The sequence below is a fragment of the Chrysemys picta genome, chromosome 4, assembly GCF_011386835.1.
Source record: "Chrysemys picta bellii isolate R12L10 chromosome 4, ASM1138683v2, whole genome shotgun sequence".
Lineage (NCBI taxonomy): Eukaryota > Metazoa > Chordata > Testudines > Emydidae > Chrysemys > Chrysemys picta.
The window spans coordinates 27,095,071-27,119,555 of record NC_088794.1 but is presented as its reverse complement, the minus strand read 5'-3'; the positions used below and the strand labels follow the sequence as shown (position 1 = coordinate 27,119,555).

The following is a 24,485-nucleotide window of genomic DNA, read 5'->3' as shown; positions in this document are numbered from 1 at the left end:
ACTTTGCTGTATTGGGGTCGAAGGTGTTCTCTGTACTAACTAAATCGATTTAATTACACCAGGCCAGATCTCTAAAATAGACATGCTGCATCAATTTTGTTACATCAATGTAAGTTTTCTCAATAGAGACGGGGCTCTGGTGTGGGTCAGTGACCATCTGCCTTGCAACACTGAGACTGTTACACTCTGTCAGGGCTAAATTTATATTTCTTTCAACTGAGCTTTTCAGAATTTGCTGTCAGTGAGTTGTTTTCCACCTTAACAGATTCCTTTTATTAAAGTGGTATTTTTATTAATTGTGTATCTTTCTTTTCTTTGATTAATGGCACAGTGACTTTAGAAGGTTTTGGGGGTTTTAATAATGCCACCTGGCCATGATACAGCCCCTTTTTTAATTCAAGGCTCTCAAATAATTAATGAATCTTACAACATTTTGGGGGAGAGGGGTTGGGATTACATTGTAAACTTAGAAGGGCAAAATAAGCAGCATTTTCTGAGTACCTTGTGTCCCAGCCAGGTTCCATGGTGACCTTCAACTGGGAGGCGCTCTGCATCCCCCGTCAGGTCAGTCAGGGCATCCTGGAGGGAGAGAATCCAACACAGTTCAGAGAGTGAGAGAAAAGAGAGACATCAAGAGTGTGAAATGAGCTCTCTGCTTGTACCGAAGGAGATTCCCAAGGACGAAGCATAAGCTGGTGCACGCTGGTGAGGGTGAGCGCCAGGGGACTCCCATCACAGAGCACACATACCTTTGGAGACAGGGTTCCTCGGATGCTGATGACCACCTTCTTCTTCTCATGGTCCACAGCCACATAGAAAGGAGTTTCATAGACCTGGGGAAAATGCATTACTTTGTTAAAACCTTCAGCCCCACCTAGCTGTGATTTCCCTCCCCCCCCTTCCCCCCTCCCCCTCCCCTCACACACACACACACACACACACACACACACACACACACACACACACACACACACACACACACACACACACACACACACACACACACACACACACACCTTTTCCCTCCCAGCTAGAGGGAAGCAGACCACCTGCATGACAGATCTCCCCTCTGGACTGTTCAAGGTCAGCAGTAACATAAAGACTTGTATACACGTGGTGCAGTCAGTCCAGAGGGGGATCTCCAGTGCTGGGGGAATGGCTTAGGGGCCTTCCAGCCATGCTAGAGAGCACATAGCTCTCATGGGGAAGTGGCTGGGGAACATGTCCAGAGTACAGCAGTTGCCATAGAGTCTCCTTACCGCATCATGACAGGAGGTGTAGACAATGTCCACTGAAGTCATATTCTCATCTAGGAAGTGGCGACGGATAGCAATGGCGTTGCAACCGCAGCAGTTATCCTCCTCAATGGTGACACTAGGGGCATAGCGAGGCCGTGAGGGGCAGAGACAGCAACATCTGCAGAGAAAAAGAACTACTCTGAGGAAAAAGGAAAGGTGGGGAGAAGTGGGGCTTTGGGAAGAGGGAAGGCCAAGCAGGAGAGGCACTGAGTCAAGAAAGGGAAACAGGGAGATACTATGTGGGTTTGAGAGACTCTGCATGCGAGTCTGTGGCCATTGTTTTTTATGCACTGGTGCCATGAAGCTGGAGCATAGACAAGAAGGCACAGGCATTTTTACCACCTAACTGTGACCTGAGTAAGTTTAGATGCCATGGCAGTAAAAATGCCTGTGCCCGCCTATGCTATAGGTGGAGCTGCACCCATGCCAAAAAATGCTTAGTTTTTCCCAGAGTAGACACACCCTCTTTTTCAGTGTCACCATGTAAAATCATGAAGGGGTGCAATGTTGCTTGCGGACACCAGGAGGAGCAACAGTGCAACTAATGTCGGAAGAATCAATGTGACTGTGGGATCTTTGAAAGCTCCACAGCTTTGAACGCCTGGAGGGATGCTATACCTTTGTTACTGCAGTCCCAGATGTCTTGTAACAGACAAAGAGGCCATCCCTCATTCAGGTCTATGTCCGTAAAAAACAAAGCAGTTCTGGAGGCTAACCACCAAACCTAACCACCAAAAGGACTTGAAAAATGTCTTTCCCTACACCTCATGCACAGATGATTGAAAAGTGGACAGACTCTTAATACAAATGTTCCTAAAAATCAAAACAGCTTCTGGACTGAGACTGTGCCTGAGAAGCGTAGCTCTTCCCCCGCCCATCCCCGTCCCCCGCGCTCCCCCCCCCCCAAAGAAAGTAATGAGAAAATTCCAAGCAACTGAAAATATAAAATGTTTAAAATGAAAGTGCTACCTCACTTTAAGTGAAGTGCTGCTACCTGGAGGTGACCATGCTACTCCTGGCGTCAGAAATAAATCCCAGACACCAAGGAGCACAGATCCTGGCCAAATCTCATTGACGCCAAATGTCAGCTCCTTGCATTTCTGTGCTTCCCAGAGCTATGAGATGGCAATTCTGACTCAGTGAATATTGTCTTAATCAATTCCCCATGCTGGTTGTTTGAAGCACACAGGTCTGGCAAGGTCTTTAGCATGTTAGAGAGGGCATACTGAGACACAGTCTGGATTATTTAATAGGGAGGACAGATGAGCAGTGGGGAATAAGGGTCTGAAAAAAAAGAGCAGGAAGGGATGGGGAAAGTAATTGAGAAGAAGAGAGGGAATGGAGACTGAGAGGAGAAAGAAAGAAAGAAAGAAAGAAAGAAAGAAAGAAAGAAAGAAAGAAAGAAAGAAAGAAAGAAAGAAAGAAAGAAAGAAAGAAAGGTGAGGAGAAGAGAAATGGAAAGAAAGGGGAGATGGATAAAGAAAAGGAAAAAGAAGGGAAAAATGAAAAAGGGGAGAGAGGAGCAAAATGGGGAGAGAAAATGAAAGTGAAGGCAGGCCACTCACGAGCAGGATCTGGCCAGGCGACAGAGTCCACAGGTGGGCTTCCTCATCAGGTACATGGGCCAGCCATAGGCAGCCAGGGCAAACAGCATATAATAACAGACCTCTTTGTACCGCAGCATCTCTTGCTGAAAGAGACAAGAGAGATTAAGTGCCCTTCATATTCTCTTTGGTGGCACTTGCCTCACCTTGCATCCCTTATCCAGCGCTCTCCCCACCAAGAACTCCCTAATATGTGTTAGAGACGTGCATCCTTGTTTCCTATTGGTGTCTGCATATTACGTCAGCCCTCCCTATCCCCACCACCAGAGCAGCTACAAACCTCGGAGTATATCACCAGTTGCCTTGTAGAGGGCACATTGGTTATCCTGGGCCAGATCCTCCACTGGAGTAAATCAACAAAGCTACAGCAATTAACACCAGCTGAGGCTCTCACCCATAAATGTTTAATAACGTTTAGAATTAGATCTAAAGATCTTCCTGCAGCACATCAGCAAACTATCAAACATTTGCAAGGGAAGCCATTCCACAGTGGTCTTAGCTCTATTACACTGAGGAGATCCCAGTCCACACAAAACCCAGAGTGCCCTGCACTGCCCTATTTGAGGAGAGGAGACACTAGATTACTACTTGTCAGTAACAGGATCTCTCTAGCACAGGGGTTCTCAAACTTCATTGCACTGCAACCCCCTTCTGACAATAAAAATTACTACACAACCCCAGGAGGGGGAGCGAAGCCTGAGCCTGCCCGAGCCCCGCTGCCCAGGTGGGGGGCCAAACCCTAGCCTCGCCGCCCTGGGTGGAGGGGCCTGTAACCTGAGCTGCACTATCCATGGCCGAAGCCGAAGCCCTCAGGTTTTGGCTTCAGCCATGGGCAGTAGGGCTCCGGCTTCGACTTCAGCACCAGGCCCCAGCAAGTCTAAACCAGCCCTGGTGACCCCATTAAAACAGGGTCACAACCCACTTTGAGGTCCCGACCCACAGTTTGAGATCCACTGCTCTAACATATTGTTCCCATATAGCCACAGATGGTCATGGAGATGCACAGAGATGGAATTGTAAAGCCATTCTTCTAGTCTAGGGCCATGTGCCTCAATGCACATGTGGATCAGTGCTGACCTTGTCTATGAAAGGAGACACATAGGCAATTCTCCACCTGTCTAGAATGAGAGGCAGTCTGAAGACAAAGTGGAACCCAGTGGAGCAGAATGGAACCACAGGTAGATTAATCACAGAATCACTTGCTCAGAAAAGACGTGGATTGGGTCGTCTACCTCAGCGATTTTGCAACAATCCAGGAAGATGGCCAATGTGTGCCCTGTTAAGGGCTGCAATGGCAACATGCCGGGAGACCAAAAGCCAAACAGAATTTGCACAAAATAGGACAGATTTCAGCTGTCTTCACCTTCCTTAAAGAACTGCAACCTGCAGACACTACTGGTTCCAGCACGCAATGTTCCATCTTGATGTAAGTGGCCTTCTGCTCTGATCGAGATAGAACCCTGTTCTACACTGGCAGCACTTCCATATGAAAGTCCTGTATTAACACCCTGCCTGTGGCACTGACTTCTCGTTTGTTGCCTTGGAAAAGTCAATTAATTGCTCTTTCTCCTCCATGTGGGATAATACTACCTACTTCATAGGGACATGGTGAGGATAATGCTTTAGAAAGCTTTGAAAGACCGAGGCAAGAGCTAAGCTTTATTGTTATCATCATCTAATAGGTCTTTTTCATCTTTAATTTCCTTGATTATGTGAGACAGACAAAGAAATAAATGAAAGAGCAAACACCAGCTAAGAGACAAAGGGAAACAAGCTATGAGAAGACAGTCAGTTTGCTGTTTGTTTTATGGATCGGCACAGAGCAGGTGAGTTCATGGGCTAGTGACTTACCGAGTTTTTCAGATCCAGGTACTTGGTGTTCCTGGTCACTGGCATCCCAGACAGAAAGGCCAAGATGTCATTGTTTGCCTGTAAATCACACACACATATGGGTGAGTTCCCTCCATCCACAAAGACACAATGGCTGTGCACAAGGGAAGGCAAGTTCCCATTGTTCTGTGCAACACAACTCGCAGACTATGAGATTTTTTCCCCTACCATCTGGTCAGCTTTCTGAGCTTATTTTTGTTCCAATTCCCACCCAGTCTGATCTCTAGACCCCTGATTTTGAATCTCTCATCACTAGCACGTCAGCCTTGAAAACTGGGGTCCTGGACCACTTTGCTCCCATGGCACTTTTCTGCAGGGGTATCAATCAGCCAAGTTCAATTTCAGTAACTCCCTGGGTACAGTAACTATCCCTAATATTCCCCCTGTCATTTTGGCTGGATACAGGAGTCTTCTTTACACAAAAGTATAGAAGGGGGTCTGATCTTGATGTACATAGTTAAATAATTATAATGCACTAAATCTGCATATATCACCCGCCTACAAAAAGAAAGGGGTTATGAGGTTTAATTCCTTAATGGAATCATAGAAATGTAGGATTGGAAGAGACCTCAATAGGTCATCTAGTCCAGCCCCTTGCACTGAGGCAGGACTAAGTATTATCTAGAGTAGGCCATCCCCGACAGGTGTTTGTCTAACCTGTTCTTGAAAATGATGGAGATTCCACACGGTCCCTAGTTCCAGGACTTAACTATCCTGACAGTTAGGAAGTCTAACCTAATGTCTAACCTAAATCTTCCTTGATGCAATTTAAGATCACCCATTACTTCTTGTCCTATCCTCAGTGGTTAAGGAGAACAATTTTATCACCCTCCTTTTTATAACAACCTTTTACATACTTGAAGACTGTTATTATCTCCCCCTCAGTCTTCTCCTTTCCAGATGAAACAAATCCAATTTTTTCAATCTTTCCTTGTAGGCCATGTTTTCTAGACCTTAAATCATTTTTGTTGCTCTCCTCTGGACTTTCTTCAATTTGGCCACATCTTTCCCAAAGTGAGTAGCCCAGAACTGGGCCCAGTACTCCAGTCGAGGCCTTATCAGTGCTGAGTAGAGTGGAAAAATTACTTATGTCTTGCTTACAACACTCCTGCTAATACGTCCCAGAACAATATTCACTTTTTTTGCAACATTATTGGCTCACATTTAATTTGTAATCCACTATAAACCCCAGATTCTTTTCTGCAGTACTCCTTCTTAGGCAGACATTTTCCATTTTGTATTTGTGCAATTGATTATTCCTTCTTTGCATTTGTCCTTACTGAATTTCATCCTATTTATTTCAGATCACTTCTCCAGTTTGTCAAGATCATTTTGAATTCTAATCCTATCCTCCAAAGCGCTTGCAATCCCTCCCAGCTTGGTATTGTCCACAAATTTTCATAGGGCAGGTCTACATTACAGCCTAAGTCAATATAACTTACATCACTCAGGGGTGTGAAAAATTCCCCTACAAGTGACGCAAGTTTCCCGCGACATAGCTTCCACTTCTCACCGAATTCTCCTATCGGCATAGTGCATTTTCACCAGACGCGCTACAGTGGTGCAGCTGCACCGATGTAGTGCTGTAGTGTAGATTTGCCCTAGGTGTACTCGCTATGCAATTGTCCAAATCATTTCTGAAGATATTGAATAGAACCAGAACCAGGATAGATCCCTGTATGCAAAGCACTTTGGGAGTCTCAGATCAAGGTGTTACAGAAGAACTAAGTATTTTATATTTAATTCACAACCCAGTGACTGGTAACAGCCCATCATACAACCGAAACAAAGTGGGCAGAGCCATGGGGTTCTCACACACTGAGGCAGGTAAAACAGGGGCCAGGTGGAAATGAGTGAGATACACGCAGTCTCAGAACCCCCATTGGGACAGTGCAATCCGGACGCACTCCATGCACTCACCTCATCCAGCACTGCATTGCGCTTTGCCCTCTGCCGCTGACGCAGGAGGACCAGGCCCGCGATGATGTCAGACGGGACTATGTCAAGGTCTCGGAAAAACTCAGCAAAAAGGTAGGCAATTTCAGAGTATGCATCCTGTGGAATCCAGAAAGAGGGGAGGGTTATGGAAGAGGAGTTTGGGGGAAGGAGCAAGAGGGAAAGAGTGAGTGGGAATCAGCATGGCAGCGATGGCCTCATTCCCAGAGTTCTCTTTGGAAAACATTCCCAAGGGGACCTCATGGGAAAAAAGTCTCTGGTCTAATGATTATTAATATGTATTATTTATATTACAGTACCATCTAAAGGCCTCAGTTGAGATTAGAGCTACACTGTGCTGGATGCTGGATGCATGAATGTTAAGAGACAGTCCCTACAATCAAAATAGATAAGGCAGACAAAAGGGGAGAGAAAGGAAGTATTCTTAGCCCCATTTTACAGATGAGGAACTGCGGCACAAAGAGAGTATGCTGTTCGATATAACGCGGTACGATTTTTTGGCTCCCGAGGACAGCGTTATATCGGGGTAGAGGTGTACCTCTATGAGAAAAGGGGGTATGGTTTAGAAGTTCTTTTGCAAAGTCTGTGCATTCTATGCTTTAGCTGTCACATAGTCCCCAAAGAATTAAACTGTTAACTCAGGTACCCAGGAGGGTGGAGCTCTGAGGAGAGCATTCTTATGCTCTTGGGGAGACATGGGGGGTCAGCACTGGCCAAGGACAGTTGGGCCGCAGGGCCCGCTATCCCAAGGAGGATTCTAGACAGGAGAGGCCAGATTAAGAGAGAGTATCTGGATGCTGCTCAGATCCAGCAGGCTTAAAAGCAATGGGATCCAGAGATTTGGTCCAATATAGCAACCGAGTGTCTAACCACAAAGGGGAGCTCAGCTAGGGCTGTAGCACATACCTTGCCACTACTTAGGCTCTTCCTCATCACTTAATCTTTCCTGGAGGTTTGTCACAGTCTTTACCCTGAACTGTCGGACCATACTTTCAAAGGAACCTTCACCCAGCATCTAAATTTACAACTGTGATTTTTGTGTGCAATTGGTCTGCATGTGTGAATGTGGTCATTAGACATGTAACTCCCTGACTGGAGAATGTGCTTGAAAGCAGAGTCTGGTTTGGAGAACATGGTCTCCCTTCTCCTGTCCTGCCCACTGCTTGGAAGCTCTACTTTTCCAGAGGTAAATACTTCCACTTCTGGCAAACTATGAAGGGCAGGCTTCTGGGGTGCGAGATTATTCCCCAACAGCTCTTGCACAGTCTGCACTAGCGATCTCTATCATCAGTGACTGAACCAATGGGACTTCAACTACCAATGATGCACAATCTCTACACTAGCTGTATTGTTTTAAATGCAGTTTTGACCTGTACCAATCCTAGCCCTGTACTGCAGCATTATAACTGCATTGCCTTCTGGGTACCTATCCCACAGTTCCCTGAACTAGTGGCATGTGGGAAATGCAAAAGGCCTTAAAGGAGAAGAGGGGAAGTTCCCATAAGTCCGAGGGAACTGGTGAGATTTCCCAGACCTTTTGTCAAGATGGAGAAGCCAGCGTAAAAGTTGAGTTCTTATTCCTTGCTCAGCAAGGAAGGTTTGTGCTGGAGCTTTTCAAAAGTAGGTACAAGATCTCTGAGATGACTAGAGAGACAGTGTAGGTTGTTTGGGCAGGACCTGCAGTGCACAAGACCAGCACTAACAGACTCCTTGTGGCAAAGGTCACTCCCCAATCCCACAATAACCATCTCTGTCCAAGTAGTTCAGGGTGATATCCACTTGGCAACACTCCACTTGTGTGTCTAGACAATGACCACAGTTTTCCACAGACTGAGGGGGACAAGTTTTCCTTGAGGCCTGGGCCAGGCAGCCATGACTACAAAACTTCAGAATGAGGACAAAGACTTTTCTTCCCTCTCTGTGGGGAGCTGCCCCCAATCTTGCAACTCTGGATCACAAAAATGGGAGCTCCTATCCCCATGCAGACCAGACTAGTGTTTGCTAGAGCTGACAGAAGAACAGAACTTCCATCTCACAGAACATTTTGATTATTTTACATTTGTTCTCACCCTGAATCAGGCCACTGAAACTTATCACACAAAGAAAAGTACAAAAAAAACCTGATTCAGAAATGTCAAAACAAAAAATGTTGACATTCCTCAATCAGAATGTTTCATTTTGGGTTATTTAGATATTAAACTGTGTCTACTTGAGCCACTACAGTGCCTCATGGGAGTTGTAGTTTGGATGCCCCATTCTTCCCTATGGGCTGGGCTCCCAGACTGCACTACATCTCCCACAATGCACCACAATTTCCTCTCTGGCCGAGCCACCGTGATGTATCTGGGATGTGTGAGCACCCAGACTCAACTCCAGTGAGACACCATGAAAGCTCAGGCAGGCACAACGTAAAAATGACCCCAATGAAAATGTTTAGATTCAGAGCAATCTGACCAGAAACAAAACATTTGTTTTTTCCAGCTGGATCTTCCATCCAGCAACTGACCTGTGGAAACTGGCTATGTTGGATAGTTACTGTCAGTTGGGCATCAGTTTAGGGCTTGGAAGTTCCCAGGAAATGCTATGGCATTTGCAAGACATTATATCCAGTACTGCAGGGGCATGTAACCAGGGTGGCCAATTGTGCCAGTCTATAGGGGGATTTCAAAAGTGCCAAGTGACTGACCTTTGGTGATTCTCACTAAGCCCCGTACGGCTCAGTAACAACATCCCCAGGTTAATTAAACACTGTCTAACAAAGCCTTCCCTTTAATCTCTAATTTACAAATAGGACAAATAAGAGCATCCCGGTGGCCTTCTCCAGACCATCCACTACTTTACAGTGCTCTGTATCTTCTCGAACCATCTCCTCTCCAGGGTAAAGAACATATACAACCCCACATTTCTTTCAGTACCATTCTCTGCACCTTTCCTGTGTCTTTTTCTGAGATGAGGAGACCAAAATTGCAAGCTGTAATTAGTGCAGATGTACCATTGATTTATAGAATGCCCTCAGAGTTTTTCCATATCGTTCTCTATTCCCTTCTAATGCAGCCAAAAATCTTTTCTGATTTTTGGCCACCACTGTGCATTGACGTCTTTGCTGAGCTGTCCTCAATAACTCCTAGATCTTTTCCTGAGAGGTTATAGCTAATTTAGAGCCCATCGGTGTGTGCAAGTAATTTAAATTGTTCATTGCAATGTGTATTAGCTTGCTCTTATCTTTGATGACTTTCATCTGCCATTGGTAACAATTCCCTCATTCTGTCTGATCCTTCAGGAGTTCCTCACAAATGCTCCATACTTTTGACTAACCTAATTATTACTGTGTCCTCTGCAAAATTTGCCACCTTACTATTCACCTCTCCAGAAGGCCATTAATAAATACAGTGAACACCAGATCTAGTGCATGAATCTGTGTCATAACTATAAAGGGAAGGGTAACAGCCCTCCTGTGTACAATACTATAAAATCCCTCCTGGCCAGAGACTCCAAAATCCTTTTACCTGTAAAGGGTTAAGAAGCTCAGGTAACCTGGCGGACACCTGACCCAAAGGACCAATAAGGGGACATGATACTTTCAAATCTTGGTGGGGGGAAGGCTTTTGTTTGTGCTCTTTGTTTTGGGGGAGTTCGCTCTTGGGACGAAGAGGGACCAGACATATCAATCCAGGCTCTCCAAATCTATCTGAACAAGTCTCTCATATTTCAAACTTGTAAGTAAACAGCCAGGCAAGGCGTGTTGGTTTTTATCTTTGTTTTCTCAACTTGTAAATGTACTTTTTGCTAGGGTGTTTACCTGTTTGCTGTAACTTTGAACCTAAGGCTAGAGGGGGGTCCTCTGGGCTCTTTAAGTTTGATTACCCTGTAAAGTTATTTCCCATCCTGATTTTACAGAGATGATTTTTACCTTTTTCTTTAATTAAAAGCCTTCTTTTTAAGAACCTGATTGATTTTTCCTTGTTTTTAGCTCCAAGGGGTTTGGATCTGTATTCACCAGGGAATTGGTGAAGTGTCTCTCAAGGCTACCCAGGGAAGGGAATTAGCACTTTGGGAGTGGTGGCAGCGAACCAGATCTAAGCTGGTAGTTAAGCTTAGAAGTTTCATGCAGGCCCCCACATTTGTACCCTAAAGTTCAGAGTGGGGAAGCAGCCTTGACAATCTGCTTCCACTGAAGTCAATACAAAAGCTTCTGCTGACTTCACTGGGAGCCAGGATTAAGCCATTAGGCCAGATCTGTGGGGGAACTATCTACAGCAGTGATTTTCAACCCGTGGTCCGTGGACTCCTGGGGGTCTGCAGACTATGTCTAAGATTTCCAAAGATGTCCACACCTCCAATTGTAATTTTTTAGGGGTTCGCAAATGAAAAAAAGGTTGAAAACCACTGATCTACAGTATTAAACTTTTCACACTGAGAATTGGTCACTGTCTCCTACCTCAGTTTGTAAGCCATGACAAGACTTCACAGGGACACTTAATTTGACACTGAGTCACTGTATTTAGCAGTAGTTTTATGCATTCCATCTGCCCGTAAGAGACTTCCTGCCAATTCTGGTAGTTTTGCATTTTCATATTTTTAAGATGCTCTCTCTCTCCCTTGCTGCTGTTTGAAAGGCTCTCACAAACAACAGGGAAAACTGAAGTAAGTGTTAATGAAGAGGAAACAGGGAAGCTGCCTGTACACAAAGTTCCATGAAATGCAGAAAGTAAACACAGTAAAAAAGATTTTTTTCTCTAATCTTCATTTACAGGAATCTTAGGTGCTACATGTAACAACAGCAGGTAAAAACACTTCAGGCAGAAGTGTGATCTTAAAACTGACAGTGTCCCTAGGAACTACTACATTTCCACATACATAACCTTTTGTGAGGGAATTTCTTCAAAGGCTTTTTCAAAGTCTAAATGAACTATATCAAGTGTTTCCACCTTAACTACTGTTCAGTTAACCCCTGCAAAGAATCCCAGAAGCTCAGATAGACATGATTTTCCCCTGGTCAAGCTGTGCTGGGTTCTCCCTCTCATATTGTACTCATCTACATGCTACGTTATGTCATGGAACCGAGGGAGGGCTCACCCACACCTGGGGTAAGAGACTCTGGGCAACAATTGAACATCACCATAGTGACACTCAGATGGGACACAGCTGTATTAAATACTATAAGAGGATGCCCCCTTTTATTAATCCTGGTCCCATGACTATAATTTCCAGGATCAGATGGGTAAAATGCTATCTACCTTCAAGAGACCTGGGGACCTGCCTCTCTGGACATGGATATAGCAGTTATATCTAGTCCTTCCTGTGCCGTACAGGGATGGGGCTCCAGGTGATCACATTCCAAATCCATCCTCTAGATTCTCTTATCATTCGTATTCCTGACAATCAGCCAGTCTACTCTAGAAAACTTCAGAGGGGTAGCCGTGTTAGTCTGAATCTGTAAAAAGCAACAGAGGGTCCTGTGGCACCTTTGAGACCTTTGAGATGCTTGCATCTGAAAAAGTGATGTTCTTACCCACGAAAGCTTATGCTCCCAATACTTCTGATAGTCTCAAAGGTGCCACAGGACCCTCTGTTGCTTTCTAGAAAACTTGTAACTCAGAGGAGGGTGAGGAGACCCACTATACTGCAAGCCTTTGCACCCACCTATTCTGAGAGCGATTCAGTTTGTTGCTCCTAGACATTTCCACCGTTCTCTCCCACTGCACTTAGTGCCCCTAAATCCCAACCAGGTGAGAGTGCCTCCTGCTGAAACCAGTGAGACACTTCCATTGTCAGTCTTGGGGATTCTCACAGTGCTATGCTCAGAAAAGCCCAGGACAAGGCTGGCTGGGCCTGGAATTTGCCCTCTGATGCAGAGCTATTTGTTACTTACTGACTGGGAGTCCTTTGTCCGTGTGCAGCAAAGAAAAACTTTGAGCCGGCGAGTCCAGCTGCTGGCCTGTCCCTCCTCAAGGCGATGCCTGCATCAGGGAAACAAAGAATGCATATGGACAAAGGAAAAGCAGTAGCATAGCAGAGGGGCAGGAGCGAAGACGACAGCAACAAGAACACAGAGAGACAAGCACTAGGACCTGGTGTATAAACCCTGCAGACTATGTGCTGTCAAGGACAATATACATACGGAGCCTAATTGTCATTTCCACCAAGGCCCCTATACGCTGCTCTGGCAGCAGTACAAAGGGGGACTTAGTGGATGAGAGTCTGGCCCATGCTGTATATAGACAAACATACACAGGGCAGGGGAGATGGTTTATGAGACAGTATTCCACATATGACTGATTGACACCTAGTAGAGTGTGTTGGAACGAAGGGGGAGACATTCGTGAAAATTCTGACTTGTCTGGCCAGTGCGAAGCCTCAGTGCTCACATACATGATGTCCTTTTCTGATTTGGATGGTTGTAATGAGGACATTAATGTTCCATGGTCTGCTAGAAGCAGAATGTCCAAGGATGTCTCATTCTTTAGAGCTGGGAGGAGTACCTAGAGGTAATTGTTTGCAGGTGAGGTGCCTTCCCTAGGATTTACTGCTATTCACAAGGAGAGAACTTTTACCTCGATGGGACAAACTGACTCCTTGCAAACTGGATTTTACAATACACCACAGTGGAGCTCAAGTGAAGCCCAGATGCCACTGGGCTTGGGGAACTACATTGTGTGACCAGTTCCTTCCCTGTTTTTGACTGAGGCACATGCAAAGCAAAGAGGATTAGATCAAGCAAATTGAAATTCATCTCACTTTAAGGCTGGGGATGGTAGTGCCTTTGATTCTCTGCTGAAAGTCTTTTACTGTAGGGATCAGCCCTTGGTATCCCCAATCAGATACTCGCTCTGTTGGTGTCAGCACAGATGAATTAAGGTTTAATGTGCTTCAGTGTGATTAGAAACAGGTCACCTCAGCCCTGTTCTCCAGGCACAGGATCCTGCTGGGGAAAGCTCATGAGTACAGTGGGTTGCTTTTGGGAAACGATTTTGGTAAGCAGGGTGCCTCCTATAGAATCATGGAACCCAGTCAAGCAATTCAACATATAGTGCCTGAAAGGGGATATGTAAAGGGTTAAAAAGTAGCCCATAACTTGCAACTAAGATTCCAAAAGATGAACAAGAATATCGTTTTAAAATGGAGTTGGCACTGTACTGTAACTGAGCTAGAGAGAATCATAAGCTTCCTGAAATGCTAAGGAACCCAGGTGGCAGAATTTGTACTTCCTCTGTCAGTGTCAAGGACCTCACAACTGCTCTAACAGAGGGAACAGGGGGGCATAAACCCGTCTTTCGGGGCTGGACTTACAAGTGTTTAGTCTTAGCCCAAAGGTGAATTTGTCAGGTAAGTCTGAACATAATCAGTTGAACTATCTTTGATTTCTGTGAGGATTAAAATAGCCATATAACACAACAGAGAGTCTAATAACAACAGCTGAGTAGCACAAAAAGGAAGCCACCAAAAATGAACTGTCCTAAATGTGACAAATAAATCCAAAGGAAATCTGTCATCTTGACAGGCTTTGTTACGGGTTAAGACAGTGAAAACACAGCTCAAGTTTAAAATGCATTTACAAAGGTCACATTGACCCTTACATGTCACAGGCACTTGCCATTGAGGACTAAGGGCTCGATCCTGCAAGACAGAGAGTGTCCTTAACTCCCTTTAACTGACAATGCCCAGCCCCTTGCAGGATTAGGGCCAAGACCAGAAGATGATTTAAAAATAAACCTTTTGGGGGGCTAGTGTTATAATGATAATAATAAATACATCATAGCATTTTTTCCATTTAACATTATATCCCAGCAGATCTCTAGTTACATATACCAATCACCACTGAAATTTAGCCATCTCCAGGGTGGAAGGCTGTAAACAGCAGGTTCATAGCACACTGCATAACAATATGGGGAGGAGAAATTTGGTCAAGGACACTGGGACAAAGCCATACCCTGACCGATGGTGCCCTGGGGTCTTTAATATCCACAGAACAGTACATTTTAAGATCTCAGGCAAAAGGAACCTTTCAGACTGCAGGGTGCTCAGTTTCTCTCTCTCTCTCAGAAAGAGGAAGACCTGAATCAAACCTGCTGGGATTTGGCATGTGGTCTTAGAGCTGGATCCTGACCTTCCCGGGACTGTCCTGATTTCAACGGAGCAAGCTTGAAGCATGAAGGATAGACTAACAGGGTACTGAAGAGCCCTGGAGATCCAGAACTGATGCAAGTGACATGTTGATTGGTAAGGAGGGATCTCCCCATTGAAAAAATCCAAACTCCTTAAAGGGTACATGAGTTTGCTGTATGGCTCTTTAATGGTCCAAGGCTCTTTCCCAAAACGTGAACAGCATCTGAATGATCCCTTTTCGAGCCAAAGTTGGAGCAAATGTTTGGCGCACCACCCCTCACGGTTTATTCTTGATTTGAAACACATTACTTGCAGGCTATTTTCAAATGGTCACACCTTTGCACATGCAAAAGGAAATAGCCTCAACTGGCAAAGCCACATTCCTCACCAAGGGCTATCTACATGTCCACACTGCAGATGAAAACAAAGTCAGTTTGTGCTGTCCAGCATTTTAAAAAAATCCAAAAAATGTCTTACTGGGTGAAAAAAAAAATCTCTCCTCTATTTTGGGTTACTCACAAATGGCACAATGGGTTCTTAATTATAATGTCTAACTATCAACACAAAAGTAATTGCTTCTGGGGAGAGACAAAACATACCAGAAGGGAATATTTTGAAAAAAGACAAACAATGAGCAAAGAAAGGGGCTTGGAATGAAGATGCTGTTTCAACCTTAACTAGAGCATCAGCGTTGCAGCACTGTAGAAGGGTAAACAGCCATGCAAAAGGATGACCAGTATAGGATATTATGCACTGCAGCACAAGGGCTCACTGGGGACAGCAAAACCCCTGGCTTACATTGGGATCCAATCAGACCTCTCACTTCAGACACATACACTGATGTACATGTGCTGCACAGCATGAATATACTGGAGCATCTGACCTGTGTTCTTTTGAAATGATGCTCAGCAGAGAAATGCACTGATGCCTGCAGCAGAGAGCACCCTGAGGTAGGATGGGGAAGAGTCAAGAGTTGGACAGATCAATATGGGCTTCAGACCTCCTCTTTCTAGAGAACTGTGCCCTGCTTCCTTACCGCAGGTTGTACGTCCTCAGGTTACGCTGTCTCCTCTTTGTGGCTCGCAGTTTGACAAAGGTCCGTCCCGTCGGGTCAAAGACACACAGGACAGTGATGCAGACACTCAGAATGACGACCCAGTTGCAGACGACCATTCCTGCAGAGAGAGAAGAGGGGGAAAGTCGGGGGTCTGTCCTGGAGCCACAGCAATGGCTCATCCACCCTAATCTCTTGAGTGCATACCAGCTCATTTCTCCATTTCTGCAAAGAGAGCAAAGAAATGGCATTAACCATCTCACTCCTGCAGAGAACTCCTTTGGGAGGGTCTCTGATCACAGCTGGGTTCTCCAGCCTCAGGATTCTTGCTTGGAGGTTACCCACACAGAGGGAGACACCTAAGTATCTGTTCAATATCTAGAAGGATTCCAGGGCATGTGTTAGGACCCCAATAAGACTAGCTGAGATCCTGAAAAGAAATCTGGGTAACTAGTTAAGTCTCTGCAGAACAAATTGTAAAAGACAGAATCCTTCAGATTCACCCACCAGACCCAATGCTGGGAACTTGGATTCCTGTCCCTCTGGAGACAGCTCAAACATATGAATACAACGTCTGCTCTGTGCAGTGACATAGCCAGACAGCAAGCACTACATTCACAGTGACAGTACTTCAATCCGTTCCCAGGGGTACCTCCCCGTGTATGGAGTAACTCCCCAGTCAGGGGCACCCCCTACATGCACAGGAGCACATGAATGCACTAACTGAGCACTACATTCAGGACACCCAAATACATACCCAAGGTGACACTCTTGGCAGTGAGGTCATTGCAGGAGGAGTAGTACTGTGTTAACCAAACGATGCCCACAATAGCATACACAAACTCGATCACCAGGATGGCTGAAACAATAGGAACACAGAGCGCAATAGCAGCAAATTTCTAACAGTTAAGCACTGCTTCTCCACAGAAAGGTGGGCATCCTCCTAGCCCCAGCTCTGTCAATCCCACCTGTGTCACATAGCAGCAGCCTCATGCCAAGAGAGAAATCCCAGTTCCTAATGCTGAATGAACTCTAACCAGTGGCTGGTTCGTGCCCCACTAGGATAGGCACTGCTCTCCAGCAGGAGAGCAGCACAAAATGGATTACCTTGCAGTTTTGGCCATAGTGCTTTAGGAGCTGATCCTCAAGGAATGATTATAGAATCATAGAATATCAGGGTTGGAAGGGACCTCAGGAGGTCATCTAGTCCAACCCCCTGCTCAAAGCAAGACCAATCCCCAGACAGATTTTTGCCCCAGATCCCTAAATGGCCCCCTCAAGGATTGAACTCTCAACCCTGGGTTTAGCAGGCCAACGCTCAAACCCCTGAGCTATCCCTCCTAGATCCACTAGCTCCTCAACAGCCCCTACCCCTGTGTTACACCCTGACTGTACGTACACAGAGCCGCAACACCAGCTTGATTCAAACACACAGTTATACCCCACCTAGCCTTTTCCCGCACCCCCACTCCAATTCACAGAGACTCCTACGTAATGTACCACCGTGTAACCATGCATCTGCCTCCCCATGATACACTACCTGTGTGATTTGTAAGAGAGAGGTTAATTCCCTTAGGCAAATGTAGGAGGGTTTGTACATGTGATTAATCCCACCTTGTACATTCTGGCAAATCTGGTGTGTGTGGAAGGGAATTTTTCTATTTTAGGTACTTATATAGCTCCCATTACCTCAGTATCTGAGCACCTCACAATCTTCAGTGTATTTATCCTCACTACACCACTGTGGCATAGGGAAATGCTATTATCCCCATTTTATAGGTGGGGAACTGAGGCACAGAGACGCTAATTGACGTGCCCAAGCTCACACAAGAAGTCTGTGGTACAGCAGAGAACTGAAGCCAGGTCTTCCAAGTTCCAAACCAGCATCCTAGCCACTGGACCATCTAGCAGACTCAAAGCGTGCGGGGTTGGGGCGGGGGGGGCAGAGGATGTTAAGGCCCCAAGCCTAGCAGCCTCAGGACACAGATAATCCCTCCTGCGCCTGACAGGTTCAGAAAGGGGCATACAGGGCAGGGTTAATTTCCCACGGGCTCTAGCAAACCCAGGAGGATGTAAGTGTAACGCGGGGTCTGTTCCCAACTAGCTTTGGCAGACTTGAGAGAACACGTGGCGTACTTATCTCCCTTGGGCTCTGCCAGATTTGGAGTAGGGATTATACCCCCCAACTCTGCCAGCTCCAGGAGCAGGGGATGCTCTGGCAGACTCAAGGTCCGTTCTAGTCACATGCTGCCACTTCTTTAAGGCCAGAACCCTCTGTCTTTCTTGAGCATTTCGGGTACTACTTCCCTCACTAGTTGGTACATCTCAGTCCTTGGAATTGTTTCCCTCAACTGAGACACAGGCATCCGCCCAAGACACTGATCTGCTGTTTCTTCAATTAACTGCAGACCTGTCAGGCACTCACACTCCTGTCATCTCTCGGGCCCTGTCAACCATGGGCTTGCACCATCTTACTGAGCCTGATTTAAATACAGTTCCAGCAAACACTTTCTCATGCTGTTTGGCCAGCCAGTGGCATGTTTAAAAACTGCGCACTAGGCCTTGTGTACATTGGCTCTTTCCCCCCCAGATTCCTACCATTGCTACCATCACATCAGCTCCATCTATGGGACTGTTAGCATAGACAAGACTTCTGGGGACTCAGAGCTGGTCAAATGGCATGTGCTTATCCTGCAGCCACAGGGGCCTTGACTACACTAGTGGTAACACCCACACTGCTAATACCAGAGGAACTGATGAAATTGTGGTAGCAACAGTGAGAAATTTTGGGAATTAAACACAGACAGGCCCAAGACTATGTTTCAATATAGTTTCTTAACATCGATAAAGTCCAGTGCAGACATGGTATTAAAGGGCTTCATGACTTTGCAGGGAGATGGGGGTGGGGGGGAAGGTATCTCTCACTTGGTTTTTCCCTTTTTCTGCACCTTTCACTCAGCCTGGATTTAATACAGTGTGTCTCAAATTGCCAGGCCCTGCTCCTTTCCCTTGGGAGACTCCACAGTGTCTGGGAGAAATGGAGAGAGGAAGATTTGTTTGCTTTGCTCGTTAATGGTTTGCACTTAGCACTCAGCAAAGATGGAACTGCCTTCCATATGGAGAGAGCTTTCAAGAGAGGATGCTGGGCTTTTGATAAGTCCTAAGTGGAAAGAAGCCAGCAAAGCAAGAACAGGCAACAGGCTGCCCTGCCCTCACGTTTAAAAGGGGCACAAATCCTTGTCTATCCAAAAGACTTCCCCACCAGGCTCCTTACAAAAATATTTCCCCCAGGGAGAAGATGTGGTGGCCTAAATACATTTCCATACCTTGGGGGATGAATAGAAGGATAGAGTGAGAAACCCTTTGTTGGGATATCCCAACACCTGCACAAGAGACCAGTGTTTGTTCCCCTTTCTGGTATGACTCTGAGGAGCTCAGGATGGGTGTGACAGGAAGAAAGTTCTTAGGAGGAAAAGAGGTCTGTACGCACATCTCAAGACTGGAGGGGAGTCATGTGGGCATCCAGTAAATATAGTTATCGCTATGGAGGTGGGTTATCTACGAGCACACTGCTAGATAGGTAAGTGTATTGAGAGGTGGCCTATAAGTGGTGTCTTAAAGTAGGTGGGTGAAGGCTGGGTGTATATGTGTGACAGGGAAGGGCACGTGTTTGCCTTGGGGTGGGCATGCTCGTGTTGTACTGAGGCATATACTTGTGTTATGGGAAATCTTGTGGAGAAGGAGGGGGCAAAGGTGTAAATGTGTCACAAAGTGGGTGTACAATTGTATTGCAGAAAGAAGGATGAATGTATTTGTTGTAGGCATGGGGTGTATGAGGTGTCACAGTGAGGGGGAGTGAATGAAACGTTTGCTGGAAGGGTGTTTTGGGTGGTGGGTGAAGGTATGTATGGGAGGGCAGGGGGTTGTGTACCCATTCCAGAAGAGCTCCATAGCTATTCATGTGCATATCACAGAAGAGTGGCTATCTAGGTGTCTCTCAGGGTGTAGGGAGGAAAAGTCTTCTGAGAGTGACAGATGGCAGAGTGGAGGGTACGTGGTTAGAAGGCCCTATGCTGCTGCATCTTACCCAGTCTGACATAGAGCACATACTGCATCGAGTCCCGGGGCTCTGTGTACAGGATGCTGCCACGCATGCTGAGCCAGATGATTGCCACCTCTGCGATCATGCAGCTGAGCAGGATGCCCAGGTAGCCTCTGCCGTGGTCCACCAGGTTAAGAGAACAGGTCTCGTTGGGATTGTACGCCAGCCCGAAGAGCACCACGGAAAGGATCACAAACCTGCCATGCACAAGCCAACTATTTACCAGTGGCAACACCAAGCAAAGCAGCCCAGCATATGGTAATATTTCCTCAACTAGAGTCTCCTCACAGCCAGGTTTTTTTATCCTTAGGACTAAAAGAAGGAACCCTAGATGGCCTGTACATTTCCTGCTAATTCTCCCACTCACCTGCAGATCATCTACATATTAATTTGGTCCTGAATTCTCTTTCCCAGCTGCCAGGAGACATGCTGCCCAGATCTCACCACCTTGGTATCCTGTGTTTATCTGGCAGTTCTGAGATATCCCATGGGACACATCACACTCAAATCACTGTCCTCTGGGCCCCTCTAAAAAAGCACACCCCAAAATTTCAATAGACCACTCAGAATAAAGGGTGAGGATATATCAGGGAGTTACAGGCACCAGGCTTCCCTGTGAAAGTGGGACAAGGGCTTTAAATAGCACTGATCCAAGGAATGGGGAAAGCAAGAGGGACCAGAAGTTCAGAACAATTTGGTACCAGTGATAAGTGTCCAATACAACCTTCCTGCGCTATACAGGGGAACTGGAGAGAACTCCAGCCACTGGAGACGGGAGTAGCAAAAGGAAGTCATGAGTTGCTGCAGATCAGCCTTCTTCTGAGCATCTGTGCTCTCCACTTACCAGGTGGTATGAAGGAGGAAGAGGAAGATGGCTGGCAAAACGAGGTCATCGCTGCCCACAGACCAGCGACGGCGGAACACCACAATCCCTGGCATGGCTAGCGGGTCTGAGGAGGCTCAGCAGGCACGATGCTCATCTCCTGAAAGTGAACAGAAATGCTGGAATGAAGGATGCAGGTCCCCTCCAGTCCCTCAATGCACCCCGTGCTGATTTAAAATCCCCTCTATCCACCACACACCAAGGAGAGGGTCCTGTTTGAGAGTCCTCTCCATCCCACTCCCATGACAGCATCATATCTCCTCCATCCATCACCAGCAGGCAAAGAGGGGTGGGCATACCAAACTCAAGGTTGGGAGGCAGGGAAAGAGAAAGGCAGTCAAAGATCGTGGGAAGCATTAGCTTAAACAGGTATGTAGCTCATGCTGAATGTAATTAACACTCACCCGAACAACAGCTTACACGATTAGTTGGAATCCTGTTACAGAGCTCTGTGTTTGTAAGTGATCCCTGCTGGGCACCTATGACAGGTTGTGCCAACCTCAGCTCTGTACAGCTCCCTATTACCGTGTTCTCCCACACATCTGCCACCAGGTTCTTCTCTCAAAAGCCTCCTCTCAATACCTTCCTCTCAGCCGGCCAGGTGCTCCAAAGCATCCATTAACACTTGGCCCTCAAACACCACTGGGAGAGCGGTACATCTCCTTCCCATCTCTTGGGGTGTGCACCCTACAGCCTCCATGGTGTGCCAAAGCTAAGGAAGCAGCGTCCAAGGAGATCTCAATCTTGACTGCAGACTGTTTAGAAGCCCCCGTTTGCTCTGCCCTCACTTTGCCCCCTGTATGCATTCAGTCATTGGAGATTTAAGGGACAATTGCTTCTCTCCCTTTCTCTCTCTTTTATTTACTAGTTTTTCAACCTGATGATCCTTAATTAGCATTGGCAACAGAAGTCAGAGGCTATACAAAGCTCCCCTGCATACGCAGCTCTGCACCTCAATCCTGCCCTGCAACATTTCCCCCACTATTCTAGTCCAAGATTCCCCCTTATGCAGCTCTGCCAAAGCTCCTCAATCCTGTACTGGAGCACCCCCTGCTATTTCAGTCTGCAGCTGCACCTCGATAGCGACCTGTGACTTCTGCATGGCTTTGTTAATGTATTTCTATCCGGACCTGCAGCGTCTCAGGCAATTCCACTTCTAGCTTCCACCAGCAACCCACTGTGCTCTGCCCATGTACATCCAGGGTGAGGTTACAGAATCCCCTGCAATTCCAGTCTCTCCTTCACCCTCAGCTTTGTCAATGTACTTCAAGGCTGACCTGCAACTTCCTATGCTATTACAGAGTCTGGGCCACCATTCAGCTCTGCCCATGCACCTCAACCTTAATCTGCAGCACCCCCTGCTATTCTAATCCTACTCCTTCACACCCAGACACTGCTGACAATGCATCTCAATCCCAAATTACAGCAACTGTGCTAGTCCAGTGCTGTCTCTATGAAGTACTGACAAGCAGGATAACCTAGTCAAGTGTCCACAGAGGCAAAAATAAAAACATCTCATTTCTATTACTTGTGATATAATCAGGATTTGCATCAGGCTTTCAGAGGGGCAAACTACTACACTAATCTGCCATGTCCCAGTCCTAACTCAAAACTGATCGTAGCTCTTTCACATTAGATCTCAAAATCCAATTCAAATACTCTGGATAAAATGACTTGATGAGTGATCACATTTAAATTAACTAGAATCTTCAAACCACAAAAACATTTGCAGCTTATGACAGGCCCCACGAGCTGCTCTAGCAGCATCACACAGCTACATTATTAGAACATCTGATGTTACAACAGGTCACAAGATCTGGCATTTTGTACCTGTCAATTATGTTTCTGCTCTCTAATCTGCACACAAGAACTGCAGCTCATCCTAGAACTGGGCAGCATTTCTTGTCCCGTGTCCACTACCAACTGCTGTCACCCTGGTTCAGTTGGATTTGCTCTCCTACACATGCTGTCACGCAGCAGCAAGTGACTACACACACACCTCTAACACTTTTCAGGAAATTCCACAATTAACATGCTGACACACTTCCAGCGTGTTACTCATTTTGGTAAAGGCAACACTGTATTCCATGCTCAGCAGAACAAAAAACAATACGAAATAACTACACACCATTTGGATTCACACTCCCCTAGCGCACACTTGTCAAGCGCACTTGGTACATTTCAAACTGCTCACTCCACTGGCCATATGGCAATACTTTCTAGCCTTATCATGAACAACCCTACCATCTACCACTGGCACATGGTGGTACTTTCCACCTTTACCTTGAATATGCTACCCTAAATCAATGCACACAGAGATACTTTTCACCTTGCTCTTACATGCTGTTGCTCCTTGCCCATGAACACAGTGGTACCCCCCAGCCTTTCCCTACTTGTAACTGCTCTTTATCCATGCAGACATTCCCAGCATTCCCTGGCTTACTAGCGTGCCCCATCAATGTATTTTCCATCATTCTTCTGCATCTAGCAGTACATGCAGTTGTACTTTGCAGACTTTCCTGCCTACTACCAGATTAAGCTGTGCTATCTTGCAGAAAAAAGTGAGTCCTAGGGTAGATTCCTGATGAAAATCAACAGGTGGGTTTGGAATGGGGTATCCGGCCTTTCATTATTGAACATGCTAAATACTGTGGGACTGATGCTGCTGGTCCTCTATTTACAAAGACCCTACACATAATAATGTGGAAACCAGGGGTAGATGGAGTGCAATTAATTCCTAATGATCGTCTGTGTGAAATCTAAACCAGGAAGCCTGGGGGCCCTCCCCCCCCCCCCCCCGTGTTAGAAACAGCAAGAGAGAGGAGTGAGAGACGGCCTGTTACTATCATACCTGACTTACAGCAAGATAGAAATAGTGCTCTCAGGGGGAGGAGTCCTGGGATCTGGAACCCTGGGATGCAGCCAAAGAGTTATATTTGAGGAGGCCTGAAGACATGAACCTAGCAGGGGACTGGGAAGGGAGGGAAAGAGTCAGAGGACTGAGTGCAGAAGAGCCTTGGGACCTTAAAACAGTGGGTTAGAGACTGCTCCGAGTGCAAGGAGCCCCAGACTTTGCTCCCCAGGTTACAGCATGCAAAAGCACTTACAACACAAGGAAGCCCAGGAGTCTGAAACCTGGGTCAGAGATTGAGAGAGCCCTGCATGTGAGAAGCCCTGGGACCCTGAGCCCCGCCTAGGGGGAAAACACATGCATGCACAAGTGCTCAGTGCAAGGAGCCCCAGGACCCCGACCCTTCAGGCCAGAGTGAGATCTATGGGAATCAGAAACGCTTACATGGCAAGTGGTCCAGCAGAAGCACATTCTTCTCTCCCGAGAGGGTGTTTCAGGGAAAGTGCGCGTCCATGGAGACAGACATCACGAGTGAAGGAGGAAACCGCAAACTCTTCATGCAGCCATTGAAAATCCCAGTCAGGAAAGGAAAGGACAGCTTGATGACTGTCTGCCAAGGAAGCCAGGCATCATCTTCAGAGCACTTCCCTCCCTCCAAGACGGCAACCTCATTTATTCAACTGGGGCTGCTCGGAGCGAATGAGCTGGGGTCGTGACTTCCCCCCCTTCACACCCCCTCTC

At 46.4% G+C, this 24,485-nt stretch overlaps 1 protein-coding gene across 8 annotated transcripts in view; it reads right to left on the bottom strand.

Moving 5' to 3' along the window:
• Positions 1–24,485, bottom strand: part of DAGLA (diacylglycerol lipase alpha) — a 102,481-nt gene that overhangs the window by 35,953 nt on the left and 42,043 nt on the right. For 4 of the 8 annotated variants that reach the window (XR_010600434.1, XM_065591821.1, XM_065591822.1 and 1 more), the window contains 12 exons: positions 24,189–24,354; positions 20,855–20,993; positions 19,996–20,207; positions 16,666–16,767; positions 15,891–16,029; positions 12,621–12,708; positions 6,713–6,847; positions 4,754–4,831; positions 2,864–2,988; positions 1,260–1,416; positions 750–833; positions 502–579 (listed from right to left, as the gene is read on the bottom strand). Coding sequence is in view for 7 of the 8 variants with exons in the window: in XM_065591821.1 (XP_065447893.1) it covers positions 502–579; positions 750–833; positions 1,260–1,416; positions 2,864–2,988; positions 4,754–4,831; positions 6,713–6,847; positions 12,621–12,708; positions 15,891–16,029; positions 16,666–16,767; positions 19,996–20,207; positions 20,855–20,949 (1,293 nt within the window). In the remaining variant the exon portion in view is untranslated. The remainder of the gene's footprint in view (positions 1–501; positions 580–749; positions 834–1,259; positions 1,417–2,863; positions 2,989–4,753; positions 4,832–6,712; positions 6,848–12,620; positions 12,709–15,890; positions 16,030–16,665; positions 16,768–19,995; positions 20,208–20,854; positions 20,994–24,188; positions 24,355–24,485) is intronic. The other 4 variants (XM_042858165.2, XM_065591825.1, XM_065591826.1 and 1 more) reach the window with 2 other exon arrangements.